This window comes from Tachypleus tridentatus, chromosome 13, assembly GCF_004210375.1.
Source record: "Tachypleus tridentatus isolate NWPU-2018 chromosome 13, ASM421037v1, whole genome shotgun sequence".
Taxonomy (NCBI): domain Eukaryota; kingdom Metazoa; phylum Arthropoda; class Merostomata; order Xiphosura; family Limulidae; genus Tachypleus; species Tachypleus tridentatus.
The window spans coordinates 218,060,943-218,075,551 of NC_134837.1; the positions used below are offsets into that span (position 1 = coordinate 218,060,943).

Below are 14,609 nucleotides of genomic sequence, written 5' to 3' on the forward strand. Positions count from 1 at the left end.
ATCATCACACTCACGAAACTACCGAGTTCATTCTTGTAACATTTCAGGCTACTACGCATGCTCAGAATCTAGAGAAGCGAGTGGTGCAACTTGAGAAAGTGAACGCGGACCTGAAGTCAAAGAATGAAGAACTCACTATTATTTTGGAGCAAACCCAACGAGATTTGCGCATCAAGATTACTGACCTTCAGAAGTTACAGTACGAATATGACAAGCTGAGAGAGATAAAAGAAAATCTGGCTCGTGAAAACAAGAAACTAACAGGTATACACAGAATATTAAAAAAAAAAAGTTTGAATTTGACGCTCTTATTGTTATTGTTTTTTTTTTAGTATAATTTTGCAATAATTGGACAGGTAGTTAGGGCGCTCGACACGTAACTTGAGGATAGCGGAGTCGAATTCCCGTCACACGAGACACACTCGTCCTTTAACCATGGAGGCGTTATAATGTTACAGTCAATCCCACTATTTGTAGGTAACATTGGTAAAAGAGTAGCCCAAGAGTTGGAAGTGTGTGTGTGACTAACTGCCTTTTCTCTAGTTTTATACTGCTAAATTGCGGATGGATAGCGCAGATAGTTCTCATGTAGCTTTGCGCGAAATTCAAAAATACAACAAAACAAATAATACTTTTGTAATAATTCCGGATTAGTTTCGTAGTTTTTGCTGGTTATTTTATGTTTACAGATTAGTTAAATTTTCAAACTAATTATCAGCTTTTCCATGTACAGAAAATTGGTGATAATGTATGAAATAATGAACAATTAATTTTTGAGTTTTGTAAGTAAGTTATATCTTACTATTTGTTTAATGTTTGTTTTACTAACAATATTGAACAAAATGTTAAACATACATGTACATATATTATTACTTTACATTTTTAGTTTAGCATTTGGACTTGAGATAAGTCTAAGTCTTCTAAGCTGATTGAACCTCGTGAGATATTACTAGGATTACGGCCGAAAATATCGTTAGCAGTAGGGTACCGAAGCAACGAAACAGTTGATTCTAATTATGAGTTTTCTAACATGTAGTTGGAACAGTATTTTAATTTATAATGTTAATTACTATGCTAATGTTTTAGTTCTGATTTAGTAAGCAGTAAATTAAGCCTAAGTTTTTCTTATTTTACATCAATTTTTTTTCTGTAATTATTCGATTTTAATTGTATGTTTTTCACTGTTTGTTTGCTTTGGAGCAAAGCACTGACTAGTCTGTTCTATGTCCAGTACAGGAATCGAATTCCAAACTATAGCGTTTTAAGCCGTGAGCCTTACCGCTTAAGGAATAGTATAACAGAAACGTTTTTCCGCTACCACCTTCACGTGATTGCTCCAGAAATCTAGCTTTTGTATAAGTAACATCACTCACTAATCACATGATTAGTCACATGATCGCTTCACACTCTTCATTGGTATCTCGCTCTTATGTGCCCCTACCTCACTACGAAATTGAATAAAAATAGTAATTCATCAAATTTTTGTTGCCGCTTTAGTTCAATGTTTCTTAAATATGCTGCCACAGGTAGTTGCCTGTGCGTAAATGTCTCCTTGCTCCTGAGCCACAGAGGACATTTTACACTGAATGTTATTATCGTTTCCAGTCGTTTCATATCATCGTGATAGTTTTGTTCATGTTTAGACTAGTCGATTTCACCTTTAGTTATTTTTTGGCATTAGATACACTAGTCATATGGTAATGAATATGTAAACAAAGTAATGCGTTTTATGTCCTTTGGCCCAGCATGGCCAGCTGGTTAGGGCGCTCGACTCGTAATCTAAGGGTCGCAGATTCAAATCCCCGTCGCACCAAACATGCTCGCCCTTTCAGCCATGGGGCGTTATTATGTGACAGTCATTCCCACTATTCGATGGTAAAAGAGTAGCCCAAGAGTTGGCGGTGGGTGGTGATGACTAGCTGCCTTCTCTCTAGTCTTACACTGCTAAATTAGGAACAGCTAGTGCAGATAGCCCTCGTGTAGGTTTGCGTGAAATTCAAAAACAAACAAAACTTTACGGCCCCTTTCGAGACGGTGGAAAGTTTCCAACCTGTAACATTTAAATTCGGGGTTCGATTTTCAGCAGTAGACACAGCAGATATCTCAAATTGGCTTTGCTTTAAAACAAATAAACTTCACATTTTCTGTTTTCTATTTAAAACAAACTTATTGCATCTTTATAATAATTTTTTGTCTGTGTTCTGCAATTTACTTCAGTGTTACGGTTATATTGAAATATCCACAGCATTCTTTTTCTGCTATATCCAAATTACTCGTAAGTGTGTAAAATATCGTTTCGGAAAAAATATTTACTCCAGTCTGATGATTTCATTAATGGTTTCGCTTTTCCACATATCTTCTTTTAAAATTTTTAATATTGAAATTACTTTGGGTTCTTTGATCTTTTAGAACTTACCATAATTAAATATATATATATATATATATCTGTTTGGTTTAAAACATGAATGCTCATAGATTCCTAACGTTGCATTGAAAAAAAAACAATAGGTTTGGTTTGTTTGGAATTTCGCGCAAAGCTACTCGAGGGCTATCTGCACTAGCCGTCCCTAATTTAGGAGTGTAAAACTAAAGGGAAGGCAGCTAGTTATCACCACTCACTGCCTACTCTTGAGCTACTCTTTTATCAACGAATAGTGGGATTGACCGTCACTTTATAACGCCCCCATGGCTAAAAGGGTGAGCATGTTTGGTGCGACGGGGATTCCAACCTGCGACCCTCAGATTACGAGTCGAACATCTTAACCCACCTGGCCACAACAATAGGTAATTAAAAGTGCGCATGCGATTTCATTTTACATGAAATGGCGCGTTATTTGATTCAAAGGTGAATGATTTATTTTTTTGTCATTAAGCACAAATCTTAATGTGTTCTTGCTCCTGTAGGTTATTTGTATTCTTCCACCACAAGTATCGAAACCTGATTTCTTGCAGTATGAGTCCGCAAACACATCACTGTGCCGTTTCTATTCTAGTTATTTCAGCGCAGTTTGACCACTACTAATAATGTAATACCAGTATCATTATGCAGTGGTACAGCAACAGAGGGGGGTTACCCCTCCACTTTTCAATCAATTCCAGAAATTGCTTTCAGGAAAAGCAGGATAATGCATACAATTTAATCGAGAACTCAAGAGATTCCAGGGACCTGAGATGAGTCCAGGACCCAGCCGTAATGGCTGGATCTATAGTGCATATTCACTCATTTATTTCGGTCAAGAGTTGGGGTTGGTGGTGCTGACTAGTTGTCTTCCCTCTAGTCTTTCACTGTTAAATTTGGGACAGCTAGCGCAGATAGCTCTCTTGTAGCTTTGCGCCCTTTTAGTTTGCCTTTTGTACCTCTGTAATGGCCTTAACGAATTCATGAAACTTATACAATGCGAACGATAACATCAATATTTAGAATTAAAAGCTGTTTTGTTTTGTTTTTAGATGATCTGAATGACGTGAAGGCCCAACTAAACGATGCCACACGCAGGATTCACGAGATGGAACTGGAGATTAAACGTCTGGAGAATGAGAGAGAGGAACTGAGCATTGCATTCAAAGAGTCAGAGGCCCTGAGGAAGCAGGAAGAGGCCAAAGCACAACGGTTGGCAACAGAACTAGCTCAACTTAAATATGACTTTGAAAAGAGACTGGCTATGAAAGAAGAAGAAATGGAGGCCTTGCGGTATTCCTTTTATTTGCAGTTGCAATAATAATTTATTTCAATATCACTTAAAAGTGGTTAATCGACAAAAAATGATGCTAACGTGGTTAATTTAACTAAACTGTTAAATGGAACTATTTGTAAATTTAACCTTTAGAAAGTAGTGGGGAGTTCGAGTCCTGCAACGCGGGAAAGTAAGCATTTAATATGCAATAGTATTGTATGTAACCAAATTGTTTTCTTTTCTTAAACTAAAGTATCAAGAATTTTTTCGATCATTTGATTGCACCTAAATCTAACGTTTGTATATTTAAGATACTTGAGGCCGTATTACGCATTATAAAAGAAAGACGAAAATAACAGCTTATGTCAAATTTTCGTCTTCTAGCAAACAGAAGGAAATGGAAATTGAACAGCTCAACATGAGACTTGCAGAAGCTGAGGCTAAGCTGAAGACAGAGGTCGCCCGTCTCAAGAAGAAATATCAGGCACAGATTACTGAACTGGAAATGTCTTTGGATGCTGCTAATAAACAAAACATGGAACTCCAGAAAACAATAAAGAAACAAGCAATGCAAATCACGGTACGTAAAGCACTTTATGCCATGGCCATTGATTAACACTAAGCATGTGAAGGTGTATAAAGCACTTTAAAGTTTATACCATATTCGTGACTAAACTGGAGAATCAAAATATTCGCAACCGATTTCACAACGATTATAATTAATGGACGGCCTATGAGCAGATGTGTTCAAAAATACAGTAAAATACCATAAATTAAAAGAGTTGAGACGTAAAAGGTGACGTTATTATGGAGAACTGTTTTTTACGACAGTCCTTGCACTACCTGTTATTATAGGCGACAATATTATTCCGTGTTCTTATCAAAGTAAGTGATAACATAGAAGTTATTATTTCGTTAATATTTTTATAATAACAGGTGAAGTAAAATAAATGTATTTTCTTATTGTTTCTGTACAATAGGAGCTTCAGTCTCATTACGATGAAATACATCGTCAGCTTCAACAGACTGTTGATCAACTGGGAGTGGCTCAAAGACGCTGTCAAAGTCTGCAGGCCGAACTGGATGAACTTAGAGTGACCCTAGATTCTGTGAGTGCTATTCTCTTAGTTATGTTTTTCACGTGACAAACATGTGCTCTAGACAGTTATTTAGTGTCTAACCAGCTGATCATAAAAGTGGTAAAAGAACTGTTTTAGTTACATCGTTAACAGTAATGTTGTAAGCTATATTTTTGAGATGTTTATTTTCTAGAAAGCCTATGTCACAATACCTCGAAATTTAATTAACATTATGACCTAGAAATTTCGTATAGTATACAGAATTAAGAGTATTTACAAAAATAAGTAATCAGTGAAACAATGAGTATTTAATGATTGATTCGTTTTACTGTTAATAGTGAGAGTTATCGCATCTATTCAGTTACTCTGTGTTAGTTGTTTGCTTATACGATCGATTAGCTTTGCGAAGTAATGTTACAAATAATTTATAAGTACCTTCTGTCAGTATTGGAATTTCTGTCAGAATGTAGTATTTGAAATTAAACATACATCAGTTTCAGAGTTTATGTTGAGAAATTTATAAAGGAAACTAGTCATACAAGTGAATTTGACTGTATCACATGTTTGTTGAATAAGTTGATTAATTTGTTATTGTTACGTGACTTGGACTTAGAATTACTTTCAATAAATAACGTAAACGAATCCATCGATGAAAGAACATATTACAATGATGTAAATAATTTTATATTTTATTAGGACTGTAGATTGAAACCGTTGGCCTCATATATATATATTTATATATATATATATTTGTATACTTTTCATACCCGAACTCTTTCCCAAACAATTCTTCTTGAGTAATTATAACGCTTCTGTCTTGCTATTTTCAAGTTTTTAACACTTTATCTTGTAGGAAATACGATTAAAGAAATCTCTTGAGCAGTCCTTGGAAGAATCCAACATTCGTGTCAACGAGCTGACCACAATTAACGTTAATATCACATCTGCTAAGACAAAGTTGGAGAATGAATTATCTGCATTACAAGCTGACTATGATGAACTACATAAAGAACTACGGGTAAGCTCTCTATCTTTTCATGACTTGTTACATCATCCATGGTATAGTTGAGATTAACTCGAACAAACAGACTTTGGCTACCAACTGGTTATATTATTATTATTATTATTATTACTACTACTACAGTGCTGGAGAGAGGGATGACTATGAAAAAAATAATAAATCTGACAAACTTTCGTTAAGCGCTACTCAGTGAAAACCTGAGAACAACCCGCATCGACTACTATTCGTCATAATTTGGGAAAAGTTAAAATTAGAGCTCGTATTGACTTAATTGTTATTATTTTCAATACTAGATTTTCTGAAGACAAACTGCTTTACGAAAATTCTTCGAAATTTGCACCGATTTTTTTTAATTATCCGTTTAATTTATTTCATTATTGAATACATCTTAAGTGGAAACAGTTTCCCAGAAGTGTTTGTTTTTCAATATGATTGTTTTGTTTTGAATTTCACGCATAGCTACTTGAAAGCCATCTGCACTAGACGTCCCTAATTTAGCAGCGATATACAAGCTGCAAAGCAGCTAGTCAACAACACTTACTGCCAACTCTTGACTAATCTTATACTAATGAATACTGAGATTTACTGCAACATTATAACGCCCCGAGGTAGAAATAGCGAGGATATTCAGTGACAACATGTCACGCTAAGCCTAATGTTTTATCTGTAATATGCTCTGTAAGTACACATAAAGTTCAAATAGTGTCACAATAATTAATCATAATTAACTATCAAAATAATTGAAATACGCAAGTATTAACATGTTTTATGTATCCTGAAAACAGTCAGTAGTGTTTATAACACTAGTAAGTAATACAGTAAAAAAAATCGATCAGTAATATTTTGAATTGCAAGTAATGGTATATAATAAAAAATGTAATATTTTCTTTTCCACAAAGTATATTATGCATATTTAAATATAATACGAGCAGGGATCCACGTGCTGCATTATTTGTTTCATTGTCTTCATGAAAATGGTAGTATACTGTGTGCGCACGTCATTCACTATATTGGTCTGCTGAAAATAGGCATGAATATTTTTAAAATTACTTCTTTATAGGCAACTTTTTCACATTAATGTAACTATTTTTAATGTAGTATCTAACTCGTAGTTTAAGTGTTTTGTATATCTGTGTCACACCCAAGAATTCATAAAAATTTGACGTTGGGCAAAGATTAGAAAATAGCCATTAAGACGATAGCACAATGGATAGAAATGGTGTTGAGGTCCTTTACAAGAAAAAATTAATAAAATATGATGTTTCAGAACCTCTCTAAAAATACCTAAAAATATCTAAAGTTTTAAAGTGATCAGAGGTCGGGAAATTTGAAAAATATTTTATCACAAACTTCTTGATAGTGTAAATTTATAGATGTGGTACAAATCGTTTGAACGTTTGAAGCTTATAAATGGAATTGCTTAAAAGTATCGAGAATCAAGATTTAAAAAAAATATATATTAGTGACACCTGTAGAATTGTTCTTAAGCAGGACATTACATAAGTGACTATGTGCAATATATGTATAACACGGATATCAAATTCCGATTTTTTATTCTTATAAGTTCTCAAGCTTGACAATGAGCCACCAGGTGGCAAAACTAGTTACATTAAAACTGATTTTTCTTAATTTTTTCATGTATCTTTTTTTTTCCTCTATATCTTCTAAATATATTACAACCGTTTGTTATTATTATTCTATACCATATTCAAGCCAGGCTTGACATGACCAGATGGTCAGAGCGCTCGTCTTGTAACCTCTGGGTCGTGGAGTTAAATCCCGTCACCGATCATGCTCACCCCTTTAACTGTGGGTCTTTATAATGTCAGTCAATTCCACTTTTCATTGATAAATGGTAGCCCAAGAGTTGGCGGTGGGTGGTGACGACTAGCTGCCTTCCCTCTAGTCTTGCACTGCCAAATCATTTGTTTGAGTTCTTTTATATTATTTTAAATAATTCACACTAATATGGTACTAGTACGCTATTGTTTCAGGCCTTACGCTTAAATTAAGTGTTGTAAGTTACTCGTAAGTGAGCTGCAAAGTTGAACTACACAAATTTCACAACAGCAAGCCTTAATTTATTTGTAAATAAGCTGCGAACAAGAATAGCAATGGAAATGGTGAAACTACACGTTTACCATGACAACATGTTGTTGTTGTTGTTTTTAATTATGCCAGTAAAAGCTATAAAATCCAAATATGTAATAATTTATATTTTCTAATATAATACAAAATGTCACAAAGCATCACAAAAATAATTAAAATGCTTAAGTGTTATTAACATCAACAGAAATATGTGTTTGCTAGTATCAGAACTACATTTTACGCAGTGAAAACTAAATATGAGACATTCAATATTTGTAGTGCATACTGGAGGTATTTAGACATTTTTACAAAAATGTTTAGAGAAAACGACCGTTATACTTGATATAGATATAAAAAATATTTGTTTCCATATCTTAATCAACGTTTTTTATTTGCATCTTCGTAACAATTAAATTACACAACTGTTTGATATACTAGTTGTATATATTAAACCTGATGAAGCCACGAATGCGAAACGCTGGTTAGAATAAAAGCAAATATTATATATCTCTATATATCCAGAGAGAGAGTGTAAAAGTCGTTTTCTCTAAACCTTATATTTGAAACCAGTTAAAACACTTATAAAAGTATCAGTACAAATAACAACTCTGAAGTTAATTTTCAAGCTGATAAGTATTGAGTGTTATTCCTATTTCAGAAACAAAACCTACAAAGTAATCATTATTTGGCTTTACAGGCCGCCGACGATCGAGCCAACAGAGCCATAACCGAACTGAAGGTAACCAAGGAACACCTGGTGGAAGAACAGGAGAGATATGTGAAGATCGAGTCCATCAAAAAATCCCTGGAAATTGATGTTCGCAACCTTCAGATTCGTATAGAGGAAGTGGAAGCTAATGCTTTGGCTGGAGGAAAACGCGTTATTGCCAAATTGGAAACTAGAGTAATTATATTTGTTGTTGCTTTTTAACGTGGCAAAACAATGTATTTATCATACGGTTTTCCAAAATACGTTTATCAGAGGGAGGAAATATGATACCCTTCACTTCGAAGTTTTAGACAGGGTGATTTTTCTACTTGAACTTTATGTCTCATGTATATATATGTGTGTTTTTTATACCAAAACCACATCGAGCTATCTGTTGTATCCACTGACGATGGATCGTTACCGTAATTTTAACGTTGTGAATCCCAATACTTACCTTTGTTTCACGTTAGGACGTCTTTTGTCAATCTCTTTAAATAAGCATACATATATTTCCTTTATAGAAATTGTGGATTATAAACAAGGTGTACAGTGTGTGAAACCAAGCTTACTATTACGATAGGCCTTTACTAAATTGCTAAAAATTACGATGCAATTAATTACTCAAAATGTTATTAAGTAAAATTTATTTTATCTTATTTGACGTACACTTCTTATAAAGTTAGTATAACTATTTGATTATGTTAGTTTGTTAAAGCACGAAACTTAAGCGGCAAAACAAATTTCAATTTGGAGGGCACCTTATTTTCTATGTTAACTGTGATCATTGAATTTAAAATTGAAGCAATGAGTTTTCCTGACAACTGTGCTTATCTATTTGTTTTTTATTCAAAGGAGCACTTCACTTCCACGTCAAAAAATTGAGGGATACGTGTCCTCAGTGCCTCCTGGTTTCGCCGCCTATGGCATGAAAGATTCATCCTGTTCACATGGTCTACAACGATTTTAATTGCAGTATTAAATACCACATATATCAAAATAGTTCCAGTTTCACAGTTTCCTGTCATGTGTCTATCTACAAACTTAGAATCTGAGACTCACCTGTTATATTTCTATTAATTTTAATAGTTAACTGCAAGCAGTGAAAGATTAATGTTGTTAGCAAATCGGAATTTGAAAGTTTGTATAGATATCCCGTAACAACATGTGTTTCTAGCTTAATGTTCAGCTATTCGAGTTAAATTTTAGTAATAAATTTTAAGCACCTCTAGTCTGCGCTTCCTCTCAACAACCAATCACATGCCGTGCACTTAGGTATTTCAGTTGCGTACATCCTCAGTAATGATAAGGAGTCTCATCACATTGACGGCTTTAATAATCCTGGCAGTCGGGAGGCTTAAACTCGAATAACCAACAGGTAGCATTGAAAAGGGGTCTCCTCCCCATAAGAACAATTGGTATGGCACATTGCCTTGATAAAGATGCACATAAAAAGTTCACTCCGCACATAAGTGGAAAAAAAAGTTAGAGGGAACACTGATCCAAAATTTTAATTCTACTTCTAAAATTAGATCCGTGATCTGGAAATCGAGCTGGAAGAAGAGAAACGTCGCCACGTTGAAACCCAAAAAATCATGCGCAAGAAGGAACACCGCTTGAAAGAGCTTATACTACAAACTGAAGAGGACCATAGAAGTCTCACTGCCTTGAGCGATGCTCTTAACAAGGTCGACGAAAAGTGCAAGATGTACAAACGCCAGCTTGCTGAGCAGGTGAGAATAAAATGTTGTTTCTACTAATTGTGGATCAGTGTGAAGTAACGTTACATGTACAACCTTTTCTGAGCCCTATAACATAGTATCTGTGAAATAGTGCCGTCTTGGGACAAGCTGCATCATAGTTTCTTACGGTGTGACGAGTAATAATTATATTGAACATTCTAATGATGATCGCATTAGTGAGATACTAGTAAGTATTCTAAGGTCATTCCATTATTTCATGAACGCTTTATTTGTAACATTGTTGACAATAGTAGTTAATCGAAGGAGTAGCAAGCGTTATTTTTTCTGAAAAGGAACCTTACTTTTAACCATAGAATATTTATTAATTAAGCTTGCTTAAAGGACAACAAGTTTAAAATATAAACAAATAAAAATACCTTATTTAGAAACGTTTCAAGTATAAAATTGCATCGATATTTTTATTTTCTTGATCAATTTTATGCACTTGTCTCCAGGGTAGATTATTCCACATCACATCTTTAATTTAGGCTTATTATACTAACACTCATTATACTTACACGGTTTCACGGCACCCTCTCCCCTCATCCACATAACTATCAAGCTTTTTCTTAAGCTCATTTAAATTTCTCGCCTCTACAACATCCGAAAACAACCCATTCCAAAGACCAACCACCTTGTTAAAAAATGAAACTTTGTTGAAAATGACTCCCCCCTGCTATAATTTATTAACCATAAGATATCAATTAATTAAGCTTGCTTGAAGAACAACAAGTTTAAAATATAAACAAATAAAATGATTTTCAACTCCCCAGTTAAAATAAGAATAAGAGATGTTCATACTGTTCATATAATATTTTACTTTAAAGAACTACCACATATTTATTATTGGAATAAATTGTGTAGATCCCTAATACGGAAGATGCGCTTAACCCTTAAACAGCGGGAATATTGCAGGTAGCAGCATCAATTGATAATGGCCGCCGTTTAAGGGTTAAAAATGTACGTTCAAATATTTTATTTTCTCGATAAGGGGCCCGGCATGGCCAAGCGTGTTGAGGCGTGCGACTCGTAATCTGAGGGTCGCGGGTTCGAATCCCCGTCACACCAAATATGCTGCCTTTTCAGCCGTGGGGGCGTTATAATGTGACAGTCAATCCCACTATTCGTTGGTAAAAGAGTAGCCCAAGAGTTGGCGGTGGGTGGTGATGACTAGCTGCCTTCCCTCTAGTCTTACACTGCTAAATTAGGGACGGCTAGCACAGAAAGCCCTCGAGTAGCTTTGTGCGAAATTCAAAAACAAACAAACAAAATCCCCGAAAAGGAGCCGAAAACCTCCAGAAGGGGTCACCTGTTTTAATCACACGCATCAGTATATTATAATGTGTTATTTGTCAGTCAGTTAGTAGACATTAAAATTACGTTACATGGGAACGCTTAACGTTATAGTTTGTGATGTCTGACGTCAGTAAAACGTGCACTTGCCACGAATCACGAGAAAAATTATACACTCTATAGGTTACCATAGAGCATGACATATTAACATATGTACTTCAAAATAAATAAAAATAATTATTGGTCTTCAGTTTTATTTGATTTAGTCTTGGTAAAAACAACACTTTCGGGAACCCTGCGCAAGTACTTTTATATGTTTATTTACATCCTTTTGGGTAAGAGTTCTCACCAGTCTTCAAAATACGGTCTTAAATCTGTATATCTTTATAGTTTCACATGGTGAGGTTCACAAGTGAAAACAAGAAGATGGGTTATGTTTACAGCGTACATATGTATTTACGTATATGTGTGTTTCTACACATTATTTCGGTATTTGAGCAAAAAATTCAATCATGTTCTTACCGTGTTTTAAATTTCTGAAAAAAAAATATTGAAAGGCCAGTGATCCTTTTTTGTCTTTTAATTTGGGGTTCATCATGAGATTTCATCCTAGTCACTTGTTTTTAGAATAGGTTGTATCAGTAATATTGAATTATGTCGGTTCATCATACCAGTTTAATTCCTATGAAATTGTTGTTTGCCTTTAAATGAACTTATATTAACATTTTTATATAGATTTCACTTTGTTGTTGATGTAGAATCTCAAGTTAAACATCTCGAGACTACCACATCTGTCGCTATGTTTTCTTTTTATTTCTGCAGGAGGGAATTAGCCAACAGAATCTAACACGAGTTCGTCGCTTCCAGCGCGAGCTTGAGACTGCTGAGGAACGTGCTGACCAAGCCGAGAGCAATCTTTCTTTTATCCGTGCAAAGCACCGCTCATGGGTAACAACCAGCCAGGTCCCAGGTGGAATGAGACAAGTGTTTATTTCCGAGGAACAAACCACGTCCCAATACTAAAATGTCAGGAAGCCACGATACAATTTTATACGCATGCGTATAAAAAATAAGAAAACACAGTTAACATCTGTGAGGTAAAAATACCCTAAGTGTGAATTCATGCATGTTTTCCTATTTGCAATATTGAAAATTAGGCATTTTATTCCTTTTTAAATGTAAATGTCTGTGATTTGTTTAAATAACCAGCAAAGCCTGCAGGTTTCTGCTTCTGTTTAAAATAAATAAAGAATTTAGCTTCTTAGATTATTGTTCTATTTCCAAGTGACTCTGTATCATTCTTCTGGTATTTATATGTTGGCCTTATTTTTTTCTGTTTCACTTAGTCTACATTTCCTTGTTCAGGTAAGCTTTCCATGTTTATAAATGTGAATGATATGTTAAGGGAACATAATACTCTGTACCTTGAATTATATACAGAATTTTTACACGATGAATTGGACCGAACCGCGAACAGATCAGTTCTAAATCCTTTAAATCTGATTGACTATTACTATTCTCTAAAACAAAATTCTCTCTATTTCCTAACGGAACAAGCTCAATGAAGTTTGTTTGTTTTGTTTTTTCTGAAGAAAGATATAAGTAACTAATTCGTAGAATTTTTCTAGATTAAAACGAAATGTGGTATAAGTTATTTGAGTTTTTACCTTGGGGTTTTCTTCAGCAGGCTATAAACACTATTATTTAAAAGTGAGTTTTTGATGTTGTTGTTGTTGTTGTTGCTTATTTATTTTTACCAAGATAATAGAGGAAGATAATCAAAGAACATTCATAGACCTGTGTACCTTCAATATTTCCCTCTTTATCCTAACAATAAACCAGCTTCAGCGTCAAACTGGTGTGTTTTATCAGGTTAGAAAATACATTGAGGTTTCATAGATACATTATTATAAAAATAAAAAAAGCTTAGAGACGATTCTTATGAGGCAATTGTTTGCTTTTTATTATTATTACTGTGTCGCTTTGACACTATTTAATTTTTCACAGTAATATGTTAGAAACCTATATCTCTTCAATAATACGTTAAACTAATTATGATTAATCAAACCTTCATATATTATTAGAATTATTCAAAGGTAGTTATTAAAATGGGAGATTTTTTATAGGAGTAAATTTAAAATGCCATTAAAAGCTCAGTTTTAAAAAGAGTGTTATGACTTGTGCGGAAGAACAGAACATCATACACAAAATACAAAAGTCAGTCCTTCAGACCTTGGCTGTCAAAAATCAGATGAAGTACGTTTTTGTCTTTCTGTTGTTCTATTCCCTACCTCCCAATATTAATTATTGTGAGTCTTTAATGAAGACTTTTGATTTATATATATCGTGATTTTAATAACTATCTGGATTTGTATTTTAGCATCGTATTGTTTAGAGTTTAATGTTATTTAACGATATATTTCTCTGGCGTATAAGGATTGAAGGTCACCATTCCACACCCTAAACCAGTGGTTCTCAACTGAGGGTACGTATACCCTTGGGGGAGATACGATATTACTTCTTGGAGGTACAGGGCAGTGGTTCGGCATAACAGCTACACATCATCTCAACTCAAATACACGTTGATGGCGCCACTGTGAGCGTCGCGTGAAGCATGACTCGCCGTATCGTAGTGTGAGGAGGAACACCATATGTTAAAAAATAACTGAGGTTACGTCACTGGAAAAGGTTGACAATCACTGCTCTGTACATTTCCAGAATTTGCTTACGTGATTAAGCTAATCGCAGTGGTTTAGGAAGTTTACAAGAAGAGACGTAACAGATTATTTCTTATTCCACTGTTATTTACCGAAAATTAAATTAACTTGAAAAAGTATTTTACACAATTAAATTATTGATACTCTATTTTCATTTGAAATGCACAATAATGTCGCCTGTAGAATTATCCTTAATTACGGAAGATGCATAAAATTTTCCAGAGCTACGGTAGTGGATCACGTAAACAAAGCAGTTCAAACAAATCAGCTCTTTAAAGTTTAACTTTTG

General features: G+C 34.4%; 1 protein-coding gene across 1 annotated transcript in view; it reads left to right on the top strand.

The window, feature by feature from the left end:
- LOC143240150 (paramyosin-like) overlaps positions 1 to 13,458 on the top strand; it is a 35,379-nt gene extending 21,921 nt beyond the window's left edge. Inside the window, exons 9-16 of the mRNA XM_076482109.1 lie at positions 48 to 264; positions 3,451 to 3,691; positions 4,059 to 4,254; positions 4,655 to 4,783; positions 5,607 to 5,771; positions 8,560 to 8,766; positions 10,101 to 10,301; positions 12,426 to 13,458. Of these exons, the coding sequence (XP_076338224.1) occupies positions 48 to 264; positions 3,451 to 3,691; positions 4,059 to 4,254; positions 4,655 to 4,783; positions 5,607 to 5,771; positions 8,560 to 8,766; positions 10,101 to 10,301; positions 12,426 to 12,626 (1,557 nt within the window). The 3' untranslated portion in view covers positions 12,627 to 13,458. The remainder of the gene's footprint in view (positions 1 to 47; positions 265 to 3,450; positions 3,692 to 4,058; positions 4,255 to 4,654; positions 4,784 to 5,606; positions 5,772 to 8,559; positions 8,767 to 10,100; positions 10,302 to 12,425) is intronic.
- The last annotated feature ends 1,151 nt before the right edge of the window (positions 13,459 to 14,609 follow it).